The 14,867-nt window shown below is 40.8% G+C and overlaps 1 protein-coding gene across 1 annotated transcript; it reads left to right on the forward strand.

Moving 5' to 3' along the window:
- LOC124288820 (ATP-binding cassette sub-family C member 5-like) lies at positions 1-13,911 on the forward strand. Its single transcript, XM_046725375.1, has 10 exons — positions 1-115; positions 1,790-2,072; positions 3,329-3,515; positions 7,249-7,338; positions 7,853-8,045; positions 9,723-9,882; positions 10,444-10,525; positions 11,061-11,174; positions 12,346-12,510; positions 13,070-13,911. The coding sequence occupies exons 1-10, from the start codon at positions 100-102 to the stop codon at positions 13,337-13,339; spliced, it is 1,560 nt and encodes a 519-aa protein (XP_046581331.1). The 5' UTR covers positions 1-99; the 3' UTR covers positions 13,340-13,911.
- The last annotated feature ends 956 nt before the right edge of the window (positions 13,912-14,867 follow it).

Below are 14,867 nucleotides of genomic sequence, written 5' to 3' on the forward strand. Positions count from 1 at the left end.
GCAGCCGTCTCCATCAACAGTTGTTGAAGAAAACAATCAAGAGTCAGATGAAGTTCTTCGACCACGACCCCACTCGGCATAATACTCAATAGATACGCCATGGACATGGATGAGAGTACGGTTTATTCATCTTCCCTGTAAAAAATAGCTTCAGGGTTTCAGGATCAAACATGCCCTAAGTTAGCTGGTGCTTGGTGGGAGACATGGAAGATGTACCATAGCTTGAGGAAACGCTTGGGGGTTTTAAGATCAAACATGCCCTAAGTTAGCTGGTGCTTGGTGGGAGACATGGAAGATGTACTATAGCTTGAGGCAATGCTTGGGGGTTGTTTCAGATCAAACATGCCCTAAGTTAGCTGGTGCTTGGTGGGAGACATGGAAGATGTACTATAGCTTGAGGCAATGCTTGGGGGTTTCAGGATCAAACATGCCCTAAGTTAGCTGGTGCTTGGTGGGAGATATGGAAGATGTACTATAGCTTGAGGCAATGCTTGGGGGTTTCAGGATCAAACATGTCCTAAGTTAGCTGGTGCTTGGTGGGAGACATGGAAGATGTACTATAGCTTGAGGCAATGCTTGGGGGTTTCAGGATCAAACATGCCCTAGGGGTTTCAGGATCAAACATGCCCTAAGTTAGCTGGTGCTTGGTGGGAGACATGGAAGATGTACTATAGCTTGAGGAAACGCTTTTAGGGGTTTTTAAGATCAAACATGCCCAAGTTAGCTGGTGCTTGGTGGGAGACATGGAAGATCATTTAAGCTTTGGTTTCAGGAAACGCCTAAGCTTGAGACTTCAGGATCAAACATGCCCTAAGTTAGCTTGGTGGGGAGACATGGAAGATGTACCATAGCTTGAGGAAACGCTTGGGGGTTTCAGGATCAAACATGCCCTAAGTTAGCTGGTGCTTGGTGGGAGACATGGAAGATGTACTATAGCTTGAGACAACGCTTGGGGGTTTCAGGATCAAACATGCCCTAAGTTAGCTGGTGCTTGGTGGGAGACATGGAAGATGTACTATAGCTTGAGGCCATGCTGAAACAATGCTTAATTAGAACTGAGGCTATATACACTAGCCAAATGATTTACTTTGTTTTGAACATTTTTCTAAATATATTCATGTGTGAAGCCCATTACTGGTGTCCCCCACCGTGATATTGCTGGAATATTGCTAAAAGCGTTAAAACTAAACTCACTCAATCACTCACTCAACCGTTGACCCATAACTCATAGCCACGGTCAAGGTGATGTACTTGTTAAAGGACAGAGTATGGTCCAAGTCCAAGTTCCCAGTTTCTTCAGTAAAGGTCCAGACAGTGTATCTATAATACCTTGAGGAATAACACTAAAAATTATTGGGATGTTCTTCAACTGTTTGACAGATGTACATCTTTGAGTAATCAGAATAACAAAATGATGTTCAAAATAATTGAATAAATTTTGCCAGGAGGTCCAATTAGCCAGGGGTCAAGGTCGCTTGTTCATCATCCCTCTAACCTCTCAGGATCGCTCGCCATCTTCAAGATTGCTGTGACGATATATCTGATGAATATACCTGCATGGATGTTGAATGTGTTTTTGTTTATTTTCATAACATCAGTATATTTTTTCCTGAATGTGTATGTTATTTATTTTTTATTCTAACATAATGCAATGTATCTAAGATTCTTTAGCCTTATACTTTACGTTCTTAAACAAAAACAGTATTTATTTTATTTTGCATCTAAATCATATAACGGAATGATCGTATGACTGGTATTTCCATTATTTGACTGTTCTCCTTTTTTTCAGTTGATGTTCGATTGCCGTCTAACTGCGAGCTCTTCCTGCAGAATGTGTTCCTCGTGTTGTTTGCCCTTGTGATGATTTCTGTCGTGTTTCCGTGGGACCTGCTTGTGATTCTGCCTCTTGCCATTGTGTTTATTGTGTTGACTGTTGTGTTTGCTCCAGTCCTGCAGCAACTCAAATACGTTGATAATGTCACCCGCTCGCCATACCTTAGCCACCTCGCTGCGTCCATTGACGGAATCTCAACTATACATGTATTTGGGCAGTCTCAGCGCTTTATTAGACAGTAAGATATTACAATGTCGTCATAATATGCAATGTATTCATTTGTGGGGTAATATTGTATGGATGTCCTGCTTGAGATATATTTTTCAAAACACGTTAAAGAACTTGGAATTTGGAAGGTTGTGTTTTGTAAAACCCACAAGATTAACTACAGTGGAAGCTGTCAAAATCGGCACCTGTCCAATCTGGCAAGTTGTCAACACCGGCATAAAATCTCAGTCCAGTCCGTGGCTAGAACATTTGTCGTGATTTTAAAGCTCTGCTATCTGGCAGCTGTCAATTCCGGATTTTGCAGAAAATGAGACGCTCAAAATTGTGTTTATACAGTAATTAGCATTGTCTAACTCAGCGCATGGCGAGGAGTGGGCCCGGATGTGTATTGTCACAAATTAATCCTGCGTTGAAACTACATGAAGATAATTTAATCTTAGTTCAGTATGGGTATACTTGTACATGTAATTTGTGAGTATGAGCTCAAATGTTTGTCTTTTATTGTCAATGTGTGCTGTAATTGAGAGAATCACATGATAAAACAATGCACATTGTGTATGAGAGTGACAAATCTGGTACAGTTGTAGTCGATGGTAACCGTGTCAACTCTACAACCTGACACGCTGTCTAAACCGGATTATTTCTTCAATCATGACAAGTGCCGATTTAGACAGCTTCCACTGTATAGTCATGGGAAAAAACTGGGTTCTTGACTTCTATTGTGTAGTATACGTAAGGAAATCTGGTTGCCTTAATTCACCTGGTTCTGGTCACACAAAGCCATCATGGAGCTAAGGTGGCTGTAACTCCACAATTCTTGGACATTGGCTTATGACTTGATACATGTCATCGCATCCCAATTGCAATGAATGAGGTTCATGTGGTCAGTCATGGGATTGTTTGGTCCAGGATTGATTATTAACAGACTACCATCGCAGCTCAAAAATGACTGAGTTCAGCATTAAACAACAAATCAAACCAAATCAAACCAGCACTTTGGCCTCTTTCTAGGTCATTATTCCGGTAAACCTTCAAACAAATATTATGTAAAATTACCGAGTGCAGTGACAAACTAACAAGTGAATAAACAAACAAAACTATTGAGAGAAGAAATTTTCGTCACATTGAGTTTTCTCATATTGACAAATGTCCTTCATGTTTTCAGTAGAAATTACTTCTTGACAAACTAAAGGCCAGATATTTACATTGAAGAATTTGTTTGATTAAGTTGAATGTTTTCTAAGTTTCATTATATTTTTGTTTCAGATTTTGTGATATGTTGGATAAAAACTCATTGCCATTCTTCCTGTTCTATATGGCCAATCGCTGGCTTGCTCTCTTTCTTGATCTTATGACGATCGCCGTCATTGGTGCTACAGGATTTCTAGTCGTATTTACTCTGGACTCTGAGAATTCAGCTGATGCTGGCTTAGCCCTTTCTTTCGCCATTCAGGTAAGTAAATCTGTTATTGATCTCTATGTAAATCTGTAATTTCATTGTATTAACACATTGATTGGTGTAAGAATGTAGTCTGATAGTATTCATTGACATTGTACAATGGTTGGTATTAGTGGCTAAAGGATCATTAAAGGTCACATAAACCCTAGGGGGTAAAAATACATAAATCACTAACTGGCATCGGTATAAATGAAACCCCGTCATTAAAACTACTCATTTCGACCTTTAATTGACTTAAATCGACCTTTTTGACAACAGTGCACAATTCTCACCCCAAGAACGAAATTTCAACCAATCAGGAGCTGCGCACTCTGTGACGTCATATGAGGAATAACTTTTAGGGCCGATGCAGAATTCATCTACATTTTAGGGGGTAAATTATCTTGTTTACAGGCTTGTATAAACCTGAAATCGCGTGACAATTGTTGTGGAAAATGAAAGCTATATGTTCTCACAATCTACTGGCATTTAATTTTGTCTCCTGCTTTGCCTAGTTTCCGAGTTACAACTTGTTTTTTCATAGACGCTTCTGTCACAATTGATGGTGTCGTTAGGCCCTATTTGTATAATGACTGATCCAAATTGATCCCATTTCTGTGTTTTTTGACCTCGATATTTAATCATGTCATGTAAAAATCTGTTTGTATTCTCAAAACAGTGTCGGCCCATAAGTTTTCACATGCAATACAGCAATTAATACTCCCTTGTTGTAACCCGTGTTAGGTGGTATAAACCTACACATGTTATTTGTCATAATTCACTTGATGGTCAGTTAATGAATTTATAACAGGTATAATTAGTGGTAACACACTTAGATTACCCGACAAAGGTTCCCATTTGGCATTTCTTGTGTCTGGAGTAAATATTCAACATTATAAACATCGATCAAAGGATTAACCGATAACACGCTGATTGATTAATTACTTTTATCTTACACAGCGGATTGGTCAAAAGGTAGTGTTTATGTTTGTAGATTTACTAATCTATACTGAATACACTCTGCCGTAATCGGTGTCTCTGCGTGAAAACAACGTCCTTCTTTCAAAGGATTAACCGGCAATACATTGATTGATTGCCCATTATTGGCTAACTAAATTACTGTTTTTTAATGAAAGGCGGACATTATGCAATTAGTTGCCAGGTGTGCTATCTTGGGTGACCAATGAGACTATACACCAATACCTGAAAAGATTTATCACTTTTTCGTATATTAAACTGTTTAAAAGACACATCATTTGGAACAGTTTTGTGGATATTGATGGATACATTCCTCAAACAAGGTAATGGCCTGATATTGTTCCTATAACTTTAATCTGTTTTAATTTTAATATTTGCATTTTGTTTTTATTCATTTGTCGTAGCATTCAACAGAATCATTGTTTTTCGCCGTGAAGTGTAATGAGACAGACAACATACACTAGGTGTGTGTGCGAATTATGATTCACATTGGCAAACTATAAAATGTCTAGATATTACAGTTCTGTTATAAATTCACTATAAGTATCAGCAGGTCGTCAGCTTTTATTTAGTTTCAAAATGCATAAAAGTATGATAATAAACTAATTAGGATTATAAGACCAAATATAAAGACGCATTATTGACTAGTATCTACATACTGGTGAGTGGACATTAACCATGTGAATGTAGCAAGAAATTTATCGCAGTATTGTGACTTCGATTCCCCACCTCGCCGTGGAAGAAATCGTTATGTTATAAGTTGTGTCATGCAAAATCCTTTGGTTATGATTCCAATACATATTTAACTACGAGTAGAAAGTAGTTTTGATTTTCTAACTTGATGAAAACAAACTATAATCTCATTAATTCTAACAGACTTTACGATTTTCCAAAAATGATGCGCCTCTGTCGGGAACATCCGGCCAGTCTGTGGATAAATGCTATTTAGGTTTGTTTTCACCGAAGTTACAAAATCAAAACTACTTTTACTGGTAGTAAAATATGTATTTTATTGATGGCCAATAGGATTTTGCATGACATAGCGTATAACATAACAATTTCTCTCCTGGCAGCGAGGTGGGTGTCAATATAATACTACTTTACAATATTATTGTGACTTCGACCACAACCTCACTTCCGGAGGAAGAAATCGTTATGTTACAAGTTGTGTTATGGAAAATCTTTATGGTCATCAATCATATACATAATGTACTATAACTAGTAAGTAGTTTTGATTCTTTAACTCCGCGGAAGCCGATCTGAACACAAGTAAGATATCGTTTCAGGCTTCCACAACGCCGCTTCAAGACTCACAAACATAACCCATTTAGCACGAACTCCGCGGGTCCTGTGGAAATCTGTGCATGGTGACACCATCACCCCGACCCTAGGAGCAATTGACGACCAAAGCAACGATTCGGCATGTCGCCGTTGATGTCGAAATCATCAAAATGATGAGCGCAAGGCTACACACTTTCTATACAACTAACTGAAAATCGCTCCTCATATGACGCCAATGCAGTGCTCTGGCGACAGAGTTACGTGAACCTGTCTGTGGTTTCTAATTGGCGGTTAAGACCTGGGTTAAAATCGACCATCAGCAACCGATACATGTTGTAAGAGGTGACAAATGGGGTTAGAGACCATTCATAATTTTTGGCTAGGGGTGATAATGAGTTTTATGAGAAGATGTGCAATGGGACTGCCCCCCAAAAAAAATGTATGTACAAAGTAAGTGCCCCCCATGTCAGTGTACAAAATCAGTGACCCTCCCCTGCCTGCACTTGCACCACGCACTACTTCCCCAGAACAAAATGGCTGACCCCCCTTAAAATCATCACCACCACCCCCTAGCCATAAATTATGAATGTACCCTTAGGTGGTCTGGCTACTGACTTGTCAGCTTGTCCCACTTATGTGGATTCAGGGACATGATGTCAGTCACTGGATTGTCTGGTCCAGACTCGATTATTTACAGACTACTGTCGTATTGCTGGAATATTGCAAAGTATTGCGTGAAAACATGAACTTACAAAAATTAGAAATGGCATGTGGAAAGTAAAAACTAAAAGCAAAACAAAATCAACCTGTAGATCTACTTTCTTTCATGACGAAATGTATATCATGAATATGACATAAAGACCACTTAAATAAATTATCCACTCAGCCACAATGCTAGTGTTCTGAGAACAGTTTCTCATGGCTTCCAAACCCCAAAGTCCTGGTTATGATTCTTAGTCTCTAAACACTATGATCAACATATCTGTATATGATTTTTGCCTTTTAGAGTCTTTCTCCCTTACAATGCAGTCACACTGACATAATGTTCAAAGTGGTTTCAAAATCCAAATCTCACAGACAGTGACTGTATTGAGTGAATGAGTGACAATATCCTCCACTTGCCGTGGGGCAGTGGGGTAGCCTAGTGGTTAAAGCGTTCACTCATCATGCCGAAGACCTGGGTTCAATTCCCGACATGGCTACCATGTGTCAAGTCCATTTCTGGTGTCCCCACCTTGATATTGCTGGAATAGCAATGAAAACGGCGTAAAACCCGACTCACTCACTCACTCACTCACTCACTCACTCACTCACTCACTCACTCACTCACTCACTCACTCACTCACTCACTCACTCACTCACTCACTCACTCACTCACTCACTCACTCACTCACTCACTCACTCACTCACTCACTCACTCACTCACTCTGCCTTGTGTAACTAAGGACAGTTTAGAGGTAACTGACTCCCCCCTGTCTCCTTGCCGCAGATCACCAGCCTGCTGCAGTACACACTGAGACTGTGTGTGGAGACCAACTCCAGGTTCACGTCGGTCAAGAGGATCCAGGACTACATCGAGGTGGGTCAACATGTTGCTGGACATTCCAGGAGATCATCAAATAGGTTCATGTCCCGTATGTGAATAAAATTATCCCCTGTTGAATTTGTAACTTATGCGAACAGTAATGTCACACAATTCAGAGCTATTTAACACTAGTGAACTTAGTGAGACACAATGAAGTCTAGGGGGAATCAGGTTTATTGTCTTTATTTACAAGATTCGTTCTTGATGACTTTCTACTTGCCGGAATAAATCTGGGGCAGTGGAGTAGCGTAGTGGTTCAGGTTCTGATCCGGGTTTGATTCCCCACATGGGCATTATGTGTGAGGCCCATTTTTAGTGGGATATTGCTGAAATATTGCGAAAAAATGGCATAAAACTAAACTCACTGACTGAATATATCTGTGAACCAACACCATTGCCTTACTAAATGTAAGAAGAGAGATAACTCTCAAGGGTAACTGTTGAGAAGTTTCAATGAAAATATACCAGAAAGGAAGCATGATCAGTAACCCACTTTGACTGTGTTCAGAACCTGCCAGAAGAGGGCAGCACTCCGGCCGGGGAGAACGGAGACATTCCTGATGATTGGCCGTCGCAGGGGCAGGTCCGGTTCCGCAATTACAACATGAGATATCATGAAGGACTTCAGCCCTCCCTGAAAAAAATCACCCTGAATATCAGTGCCCATGAGAAGATAGGCATTGTCGGCAAATCAGGATCTGGTAAGCTGCTTCATTAATGTGTATAGTCCGTTTGGATCAAAGCGGACTGATGAATTGCAATGCAACTCGAAAACTAAAAAACATATAATACTCAATGAAACACTGATCTTAATCAAAACGTCAGAACAACTCTGTGGTTTGTTTGCAGAATTTATGTCCTAACATTAAAAAATGTTGTTTAACAAACTATCATTAAAATTTTGACACAGTTCACTATTTGTTACGAGGGAGGAGTGCAGAGAAAGGGAAACAGCCAGGTGTTAGAGAAGGACATGCACAAGTGCCCACCAAGTTATTGATTCATTAACCTGTGCAGTGCTGTCTCCATCCTTTCTCGCACACCTGGCTGTCCCTTTCTCTGCACTCCTCCCTCGTAAGAAATAGTGAACTGTGTCAAAATTTTAATGATAGTTTGTTAAACAACTTTTTTATTTTTAGGATATAAATTCTGCAAAAACCTCACAGAGTTGGTCTGACGTTTTAATTATGATCAGCGTTTCATTGAGTATTATATGTTTATTAGTTTTCGAGTTAGATTGCAATTCATCGGTCCGCTTTTGAGCCAAACGGACCATACCCATGAAGATCAGGGTTAGGATTAGTCTTCAGCAATGATGCGTATCAATGCACACTCATTGTGCGTTCTAAGATGCTTAGCGTTTAGAACAATCGAAAAAAAAATACATTATCAGACAATAAAGGTATAGTTTTTTGATGACGTAACAATTGAATGATGTTATCCCGTCACTGAGCCATTCTAGTGTGCCCCCTCGTAATCGAACCATTTTACGTTACGTCACAGTGTAAGCGACGTCACGATGCATGTCAGTTGTCATCGCCTAGTACAGCCTCCTACAGTAAACTACTGCATTGCATCCCGTTTCTTGGTTTGCAGTTGCTTCACTCACCTAACATCACTGGTGGAAACATTACATTTATGTTTTCTGACGCTTTAATTGTCTCAATTCGACTCGCTAAAGTTTTCAGCGATTAACGGTAACGTTCGCGAATGTTTACATTCCCACAATGCAATCGTGGAATGTCGCTAGACTACTCAGCTTCGTCTGGATGTACTGATCTAAACATACTTTGGTAGTAGAAATGCGACGCTCACATGGCTTACGTTAATCACAGATTTAATTAAAATACTTTAGAGAAGATATTTAATCCGAATGTAAACCGTCATGAAACTGTTTATCATTTGTTTTTCTGGTAACGTTCGTCTTAACGTAGGGGTGCAGACACATCAATAGAACAGCGCGCCAGTTAGCCCTGTGCGAGGATTCTTAATTTAGGTCACCGACACCGCCGCTTTGTTTTCTGCCTTAAATTATCGTAATTATCCTTAGAAAGTATTAAATTTGGCATCATAGAAAGAATAGTTAGAAGCTTTATCATCATATAGTGTAATTAAAACACACTTTTTCCCTGAACTATTATGACGTTAAAGCACTCGGACGCAAGCCGCCCTCGCTTTTAACTATAATAGTTCAGGGCAAAAGTGTGTTTTATTACACTATACATGGTGGTAGAGCGAACTGTATTTCTTAATTAAGGCTTGATTTAGAAGATTCAAATGGAAATTTGATACCTCATCTAAACCAATCAGAATGAAGCATTCTTTGATGTCGCTGTAGAATTCCTGTCAATAATTCAATGACATTTCTCCCCCAAAAGGAAAGTCATCTTTGGGCGTGGCTCTCTTCAGACTTTGTGAGACGACATCAGGAGCTATTGAGATTGATGGCAAGAATATCCGGGATGTCAAGTTGTCGGACCTGAGGTCAAGGTTGTCCATTCTGGTGCAGGATCCTGTTTTGTTTGTGGGAACTATCAGGTGAGAGATGATTGCCTGTGTCCTTGTTGCATTAGTGTTACAACAGACAGGTGTGTCCCTTCCACTGAGTCAACTCTGTAGATAGATACTCAGGGTGTTGATCACTGGATTGTCTGGTCCAGAGTCGATTATTTACAGACCACCACCATGTAGCTGTAGTGCCGCATTAAACAGCAAATTAACAAACAAACAAACAAACAAACAAATACACAAACAAAATCCTTCCAGTGATAAAGAGTTCCATATTATACGCGGCGTGACAAGTGAGACACATCCTTGAGTTGGGGTATTGCTCAAATTTCGACGTCTTGTGATAAGATTTGAAAATTAGATTTTCTGATGCCTTGTGAACATGAACAAAAAGATTTGTTTGTCTAAAATATGCCATGTGTGGGCTGCCTCCATTCCCTGTTACATGTGTACGTTGGGGAGGTAACATACCTGTAAGTCTGATATGATCTGGTGTTGACCAATTGTGAGAGGGCCGTGAAGTATCCTGTGGGTTAGCCTTGAGTTGATGACCACACCATGAACAAATCGTAACTTATGCATGTCTTTCAGATACAACCTTGACCCTTCCTGTCAGTGTCACGGTGATGCAGAGATGTGGGAGGCCCTAGAGAAGTGCCACATCAAGCAGAAGGTCAGTCCCATGATGTCACCCAGGGGGGAACATTTAGGCCAACGCTTTGTCTCTTAAAATATGGAATTTTGATGGAAACTTGATAACTCAATTTAACCTGAAAAGTGTCCCCTGAGAGATGGGGTTTAGAATATGAACCTAATGAAAACTGAAGTCTTGATAATGTCTCGCTGCTGCCCCTCACTAAATATCACATGTACAATTCATTACACTTGGAACATTGTTACACAATAAATAACACTTCCACATTGTTCAAACCCACCTCTGGGGCGGTGGGGTAGCCTAATGGTTAAAGCGTTGGCTCGTCACACCGAAGACCCGGGTTCGAATCCCCACATGGGCACAATGTGTGAAGCCCATTTCTGGTGTCCCCCGCCGTGATGATGCTGGAATATTGCTAAAAGCGGCGTAAAACTAAACTCAGTCAGTCAAACCCACCTCTCACTGTCACTCACTCACTCACTGTCACTGTGTCACTCAATTTTGTATGTGTTTAAACTCTGCATGGGGAATAACTCTGTTACTGATTTTACAGATTGCCTCCCTTGACAAGCAGCTGGACACGCAAGTGGACGAAAATGGCCGCAACTTCTCCATGGGCGAAAAACAGCTTCTGTGTTTAGCTCGTACTCTACTGAGACATACAAAGGTCAGTTGTGTAACGTCTTAAGTGCATCATGAATATGCATATATACCTGGGACCACACCATTCAGTAACATATGGGGCCAATGGGGTAGATTAGGGATGAAGAGTTCGATCACGCCGAAAACCAAGGTTTCAATTCCCCACATGGGTACAGTGTGCGAATCTCATTCCTGGTGTCCCCAACTATGAAATTGCTGGAATATTGCTAAAAGCGACTTTAAAAACATACCAAGTTTTATTGTGAAAAAATGGAAATGTTCACGAAAAATACAACTTGTTCATACCAGTTGCTTCATGTTACAATTTGTTTAGCTTTTTTTTGAGTCAAGATTTGGAATTTGTGTAAATGACCTATATCAACTTATTGACATGAATTGTGCACATATATTGACAGGCAACATCTAATTATTATAGTCTTGATCAAATGTCAGTTGGCTGTCTGTAGGGGTGTTTTTAGTCAGTATATTTGTAAATTTCAAGCAGTGAGTTTATCCCTTATACCTGCAAGACTTGTTTAGTTTGGGAGAAACCCAGTCAATAGCTTTTACATACAGGAGTGGTGGTGGAATTGGGTTTAACGTCGTGCTTGAGAATATTTCGCTCATATGATGACGTGCATGCGTGTGTATGTGTATGTGCGGCTGCTTGTACTAGACCAGACTGAAGCTTTTTTTTCTTATAGTGCTAGCCCACTGAGATACCATACCGCAGTGAAGCATGAATACCCCACTCAGACACATTATACTGACTCCGAGCCGACCAGTCCTTGTTGTACCCATTAATGCCGAGCGCCAGGCAGGGACCAACAAGTACCATATTTTAACGTCGTTTGGTATGACGCGGTCGGAGATCGAACCTGCGACCTTCCGCTCTCTGTCCGGACGCTCTAACCACTACACCACGGTGGCGGTCTTTACATACAGGAGATGTTGTATATACAGCATTTTGTATGGCCACATTAGTTTACGACACTCGTCAGCAGAAGTCTCTGCATTCACTCTTTCATACTGGAGATGTTGTGTGATAAGCACTATTGAACATCGGTACCTCCTAATGTTAGTTGAAGACACCAATCAGCAGAGACCTGCACATTCACCTTTACATGCACGAGCTGTTGTATGACAAGTACTAGTATGACACACACTATTGTACAGCTGCGATATGCCGTCTTCAGATACTGATCCTGGACGAGGCTACAGCTGCAGTGGACACACAGACAGAAGCTGTGGTGCAGCGGACTATCAAAGAGGCCTTCAAGAACTGCACTGTGCTCACCATCGCTCACCGACTCACCACAGTGCTAAACTCGGACAAGATACTGGTCATGGATAGCGGCAAGGTAATTGTATGAACAGAACAGCTGGGTGGGTGAGTGGGTGAATTAGTGGTTGGGTGGTGGGTGGATTGGTGAGTGGGTGAGCTAGTGGGTCTGGATGAGTGGATGAGTGAATGGCTGCTTGGGTGTGCAGATGAGTGAGTGAATCAATGGGTGGGTTTTGGGTGAGTGAGTGAGTGAGAGTGGAATTAGTGGTGGATGGGTGGGTTAGTGAGTGATTGAGTGAAAGAGAAAGGTTGGCTGAGTGAGTGAATGAAAGTGAATGGTTGAATGAGGGAGTAAGTGAGTGAGAGTGGATGGAGGGGTGGGGGTTGGGGGGTGGATGAAATTGGGCCTGCAGCCTCGATCTGGTACGACCACCCAGGGGTCTGGTCTGCTGGTCCTTGGTTTCACATAATGATTTTGTCAAAAGTAATTGTATAATATTTCTTATTTTGTTTTTACCAGTATGATGTTTGAAAAAATGTATCTAATTGTTTTACACTGCAGTTAAAATGACATTCATATTTTGATCCATGATGGTTTGCAACAGTTTCACCAACAGTAACAATTTGCGTTTCAGAATGTAGAATTTGACGCTCCTTCACAACTTTTGCGAAGGAATCATTCAAAGTTCAAGTCGATGGTGGAAGCTCTGAAACCACAGTCTCGGGATTCCAATATGGAGGAATCTCTAACAGAGCAGCTGATCCGAGCAGAACTAGCTCGTCTGAAAGAAGCAGATGCAAACAACCACATATCAGACTCTTATATATCTCTCTCGCCGACAGAACAGGCAAGGGAGCTAACTCCTGATCAGGAAGTTCATATTGTTGATGAAAGGACTAGTTAGTTAACAGTGCCTAAGAAATGGAGGGCTGATCGTGGCTTTATCTTGGACATCAATGAACCCTGAAGTGTTCAGATGCTATATACTTGGGTTTATGTTTGCAGCTCGAGTGTGTAGAGCCACCCATCAAGACTTCTTGCGTCACAGATACTGTGTGTGAAGGTCACTTTGTTGTCAATTGCCTTCATGTTTTACATCTAGATTTTGGCTTTAGGTCATTGGCTTTAGGTCAGTCCTTGTGATATATGTTTTTCAAACACAGATTTAATGCTTTTTGGTCTTGAATTGTACCTCTGTTGGGTCAGAGGTGTTTAGGTTTGCTCAGATGTATGTGTTTGGTCGCATGTCTTTGTATGATGTATGATTGTTAACTGGACAAAAAGTTTGTATTTTGTAACATCCTGACGATTTGCTGATGGATCAGTAGTAAACAATTTAGACACAAGTCTTATGCGGCCTTCACATGTCGAACTAAAGTTCGAGTTTGAGAGTGTGAACATTCCAACAACTCGCCACCAACACCAATTTCAGCCTTGTCAAACTGTTGTCGAAAAATAAGGATTGGTCTCTATTCTCACCAACTTTTCCATGAAACGTTTGAAGTTTTGTCAAATTTGAAGCGTTTGAAGTTTTGTCAAACTCATGTTGTTCAGAAACAACCAATCGCAGTGGTCAACGAAAATGTCACGTGATGTTTTGGTCGTCTGGTCAACTCGACCAACAAAATGGCATCTCTCAAATGACAGGAAAGTTTGACAACATGTATTTGACGTGTGAAAACGCGAGTTTGAACACTTTTAAAATTGTAACAGCACGTGTTTGCCATGTGAAGGCCGCTTTATATGTAGGAAGGTGCCAACCTCCATCTTAAGGCACCTGGCTACAGAAATTGTTCTTGCATCCAGTTGAAGAACTCTGGAGTCTGGTACATCTAGTACATGCAAATTAGACTGAGGTGTTCACATAGAATACATGGACACGATTGCAGATGACCTTGAGCTAAATATTTCATCGATTTGTCACTCTTTGCAAAACGAGAAGATCAAAAATACATTTCAGCATTGAAAATTGCATCAATGGATCAAATAAACATTGGCATCCGGAGTGCTACATCCAGAATAAGAGTTAACTACTCTCTGTGTCTGGTGTCCGCACCTTCGTGTCAAGTCACAGTCACCACATGAGAGACTAACATGGCAACTATATATTTATCATGTGTGTTCTCACAGATTCTCACTAGTATTAGAGGAGGTGGGGTAGCCCAGTGGTTTGAGTGTTCGCTCGTCATGTCGATGGGCCTGGTTCAATTCCCCTCATGTGTACAATGTGTGAAGCCCATTTCTGGTGTACCCCGCCATGATATTGCTTGAATATTGCTAAAAGCAGCGTAAAAACCTATCACTCACTCACTCACTTATTAGTATTAGGTCACAGCAGCATTGATTAATGGAATTAGTTCATTTGACAAAGTGTTGGACCGAGTGTCACATGAACTGCCTAGATATGTTGTGTTCGCAGTGTCCGACAGCTC

This window comes from Haliotis rubra, unplaced genomic scaffold (assembly GCF_003918875.1).
Source record: "Haliotis rubra isolate DU_JTF1 unplaced genomic scaffold, ASM391887v1 Scf426, whole genome shotgun sequence".
Taxonomy (NCBI): Eukaryota; Metazoa; Mollusca; class Gastropoda; order Lepetellida; family Haliotidae; genus Haliotis; species Haliotis rubra.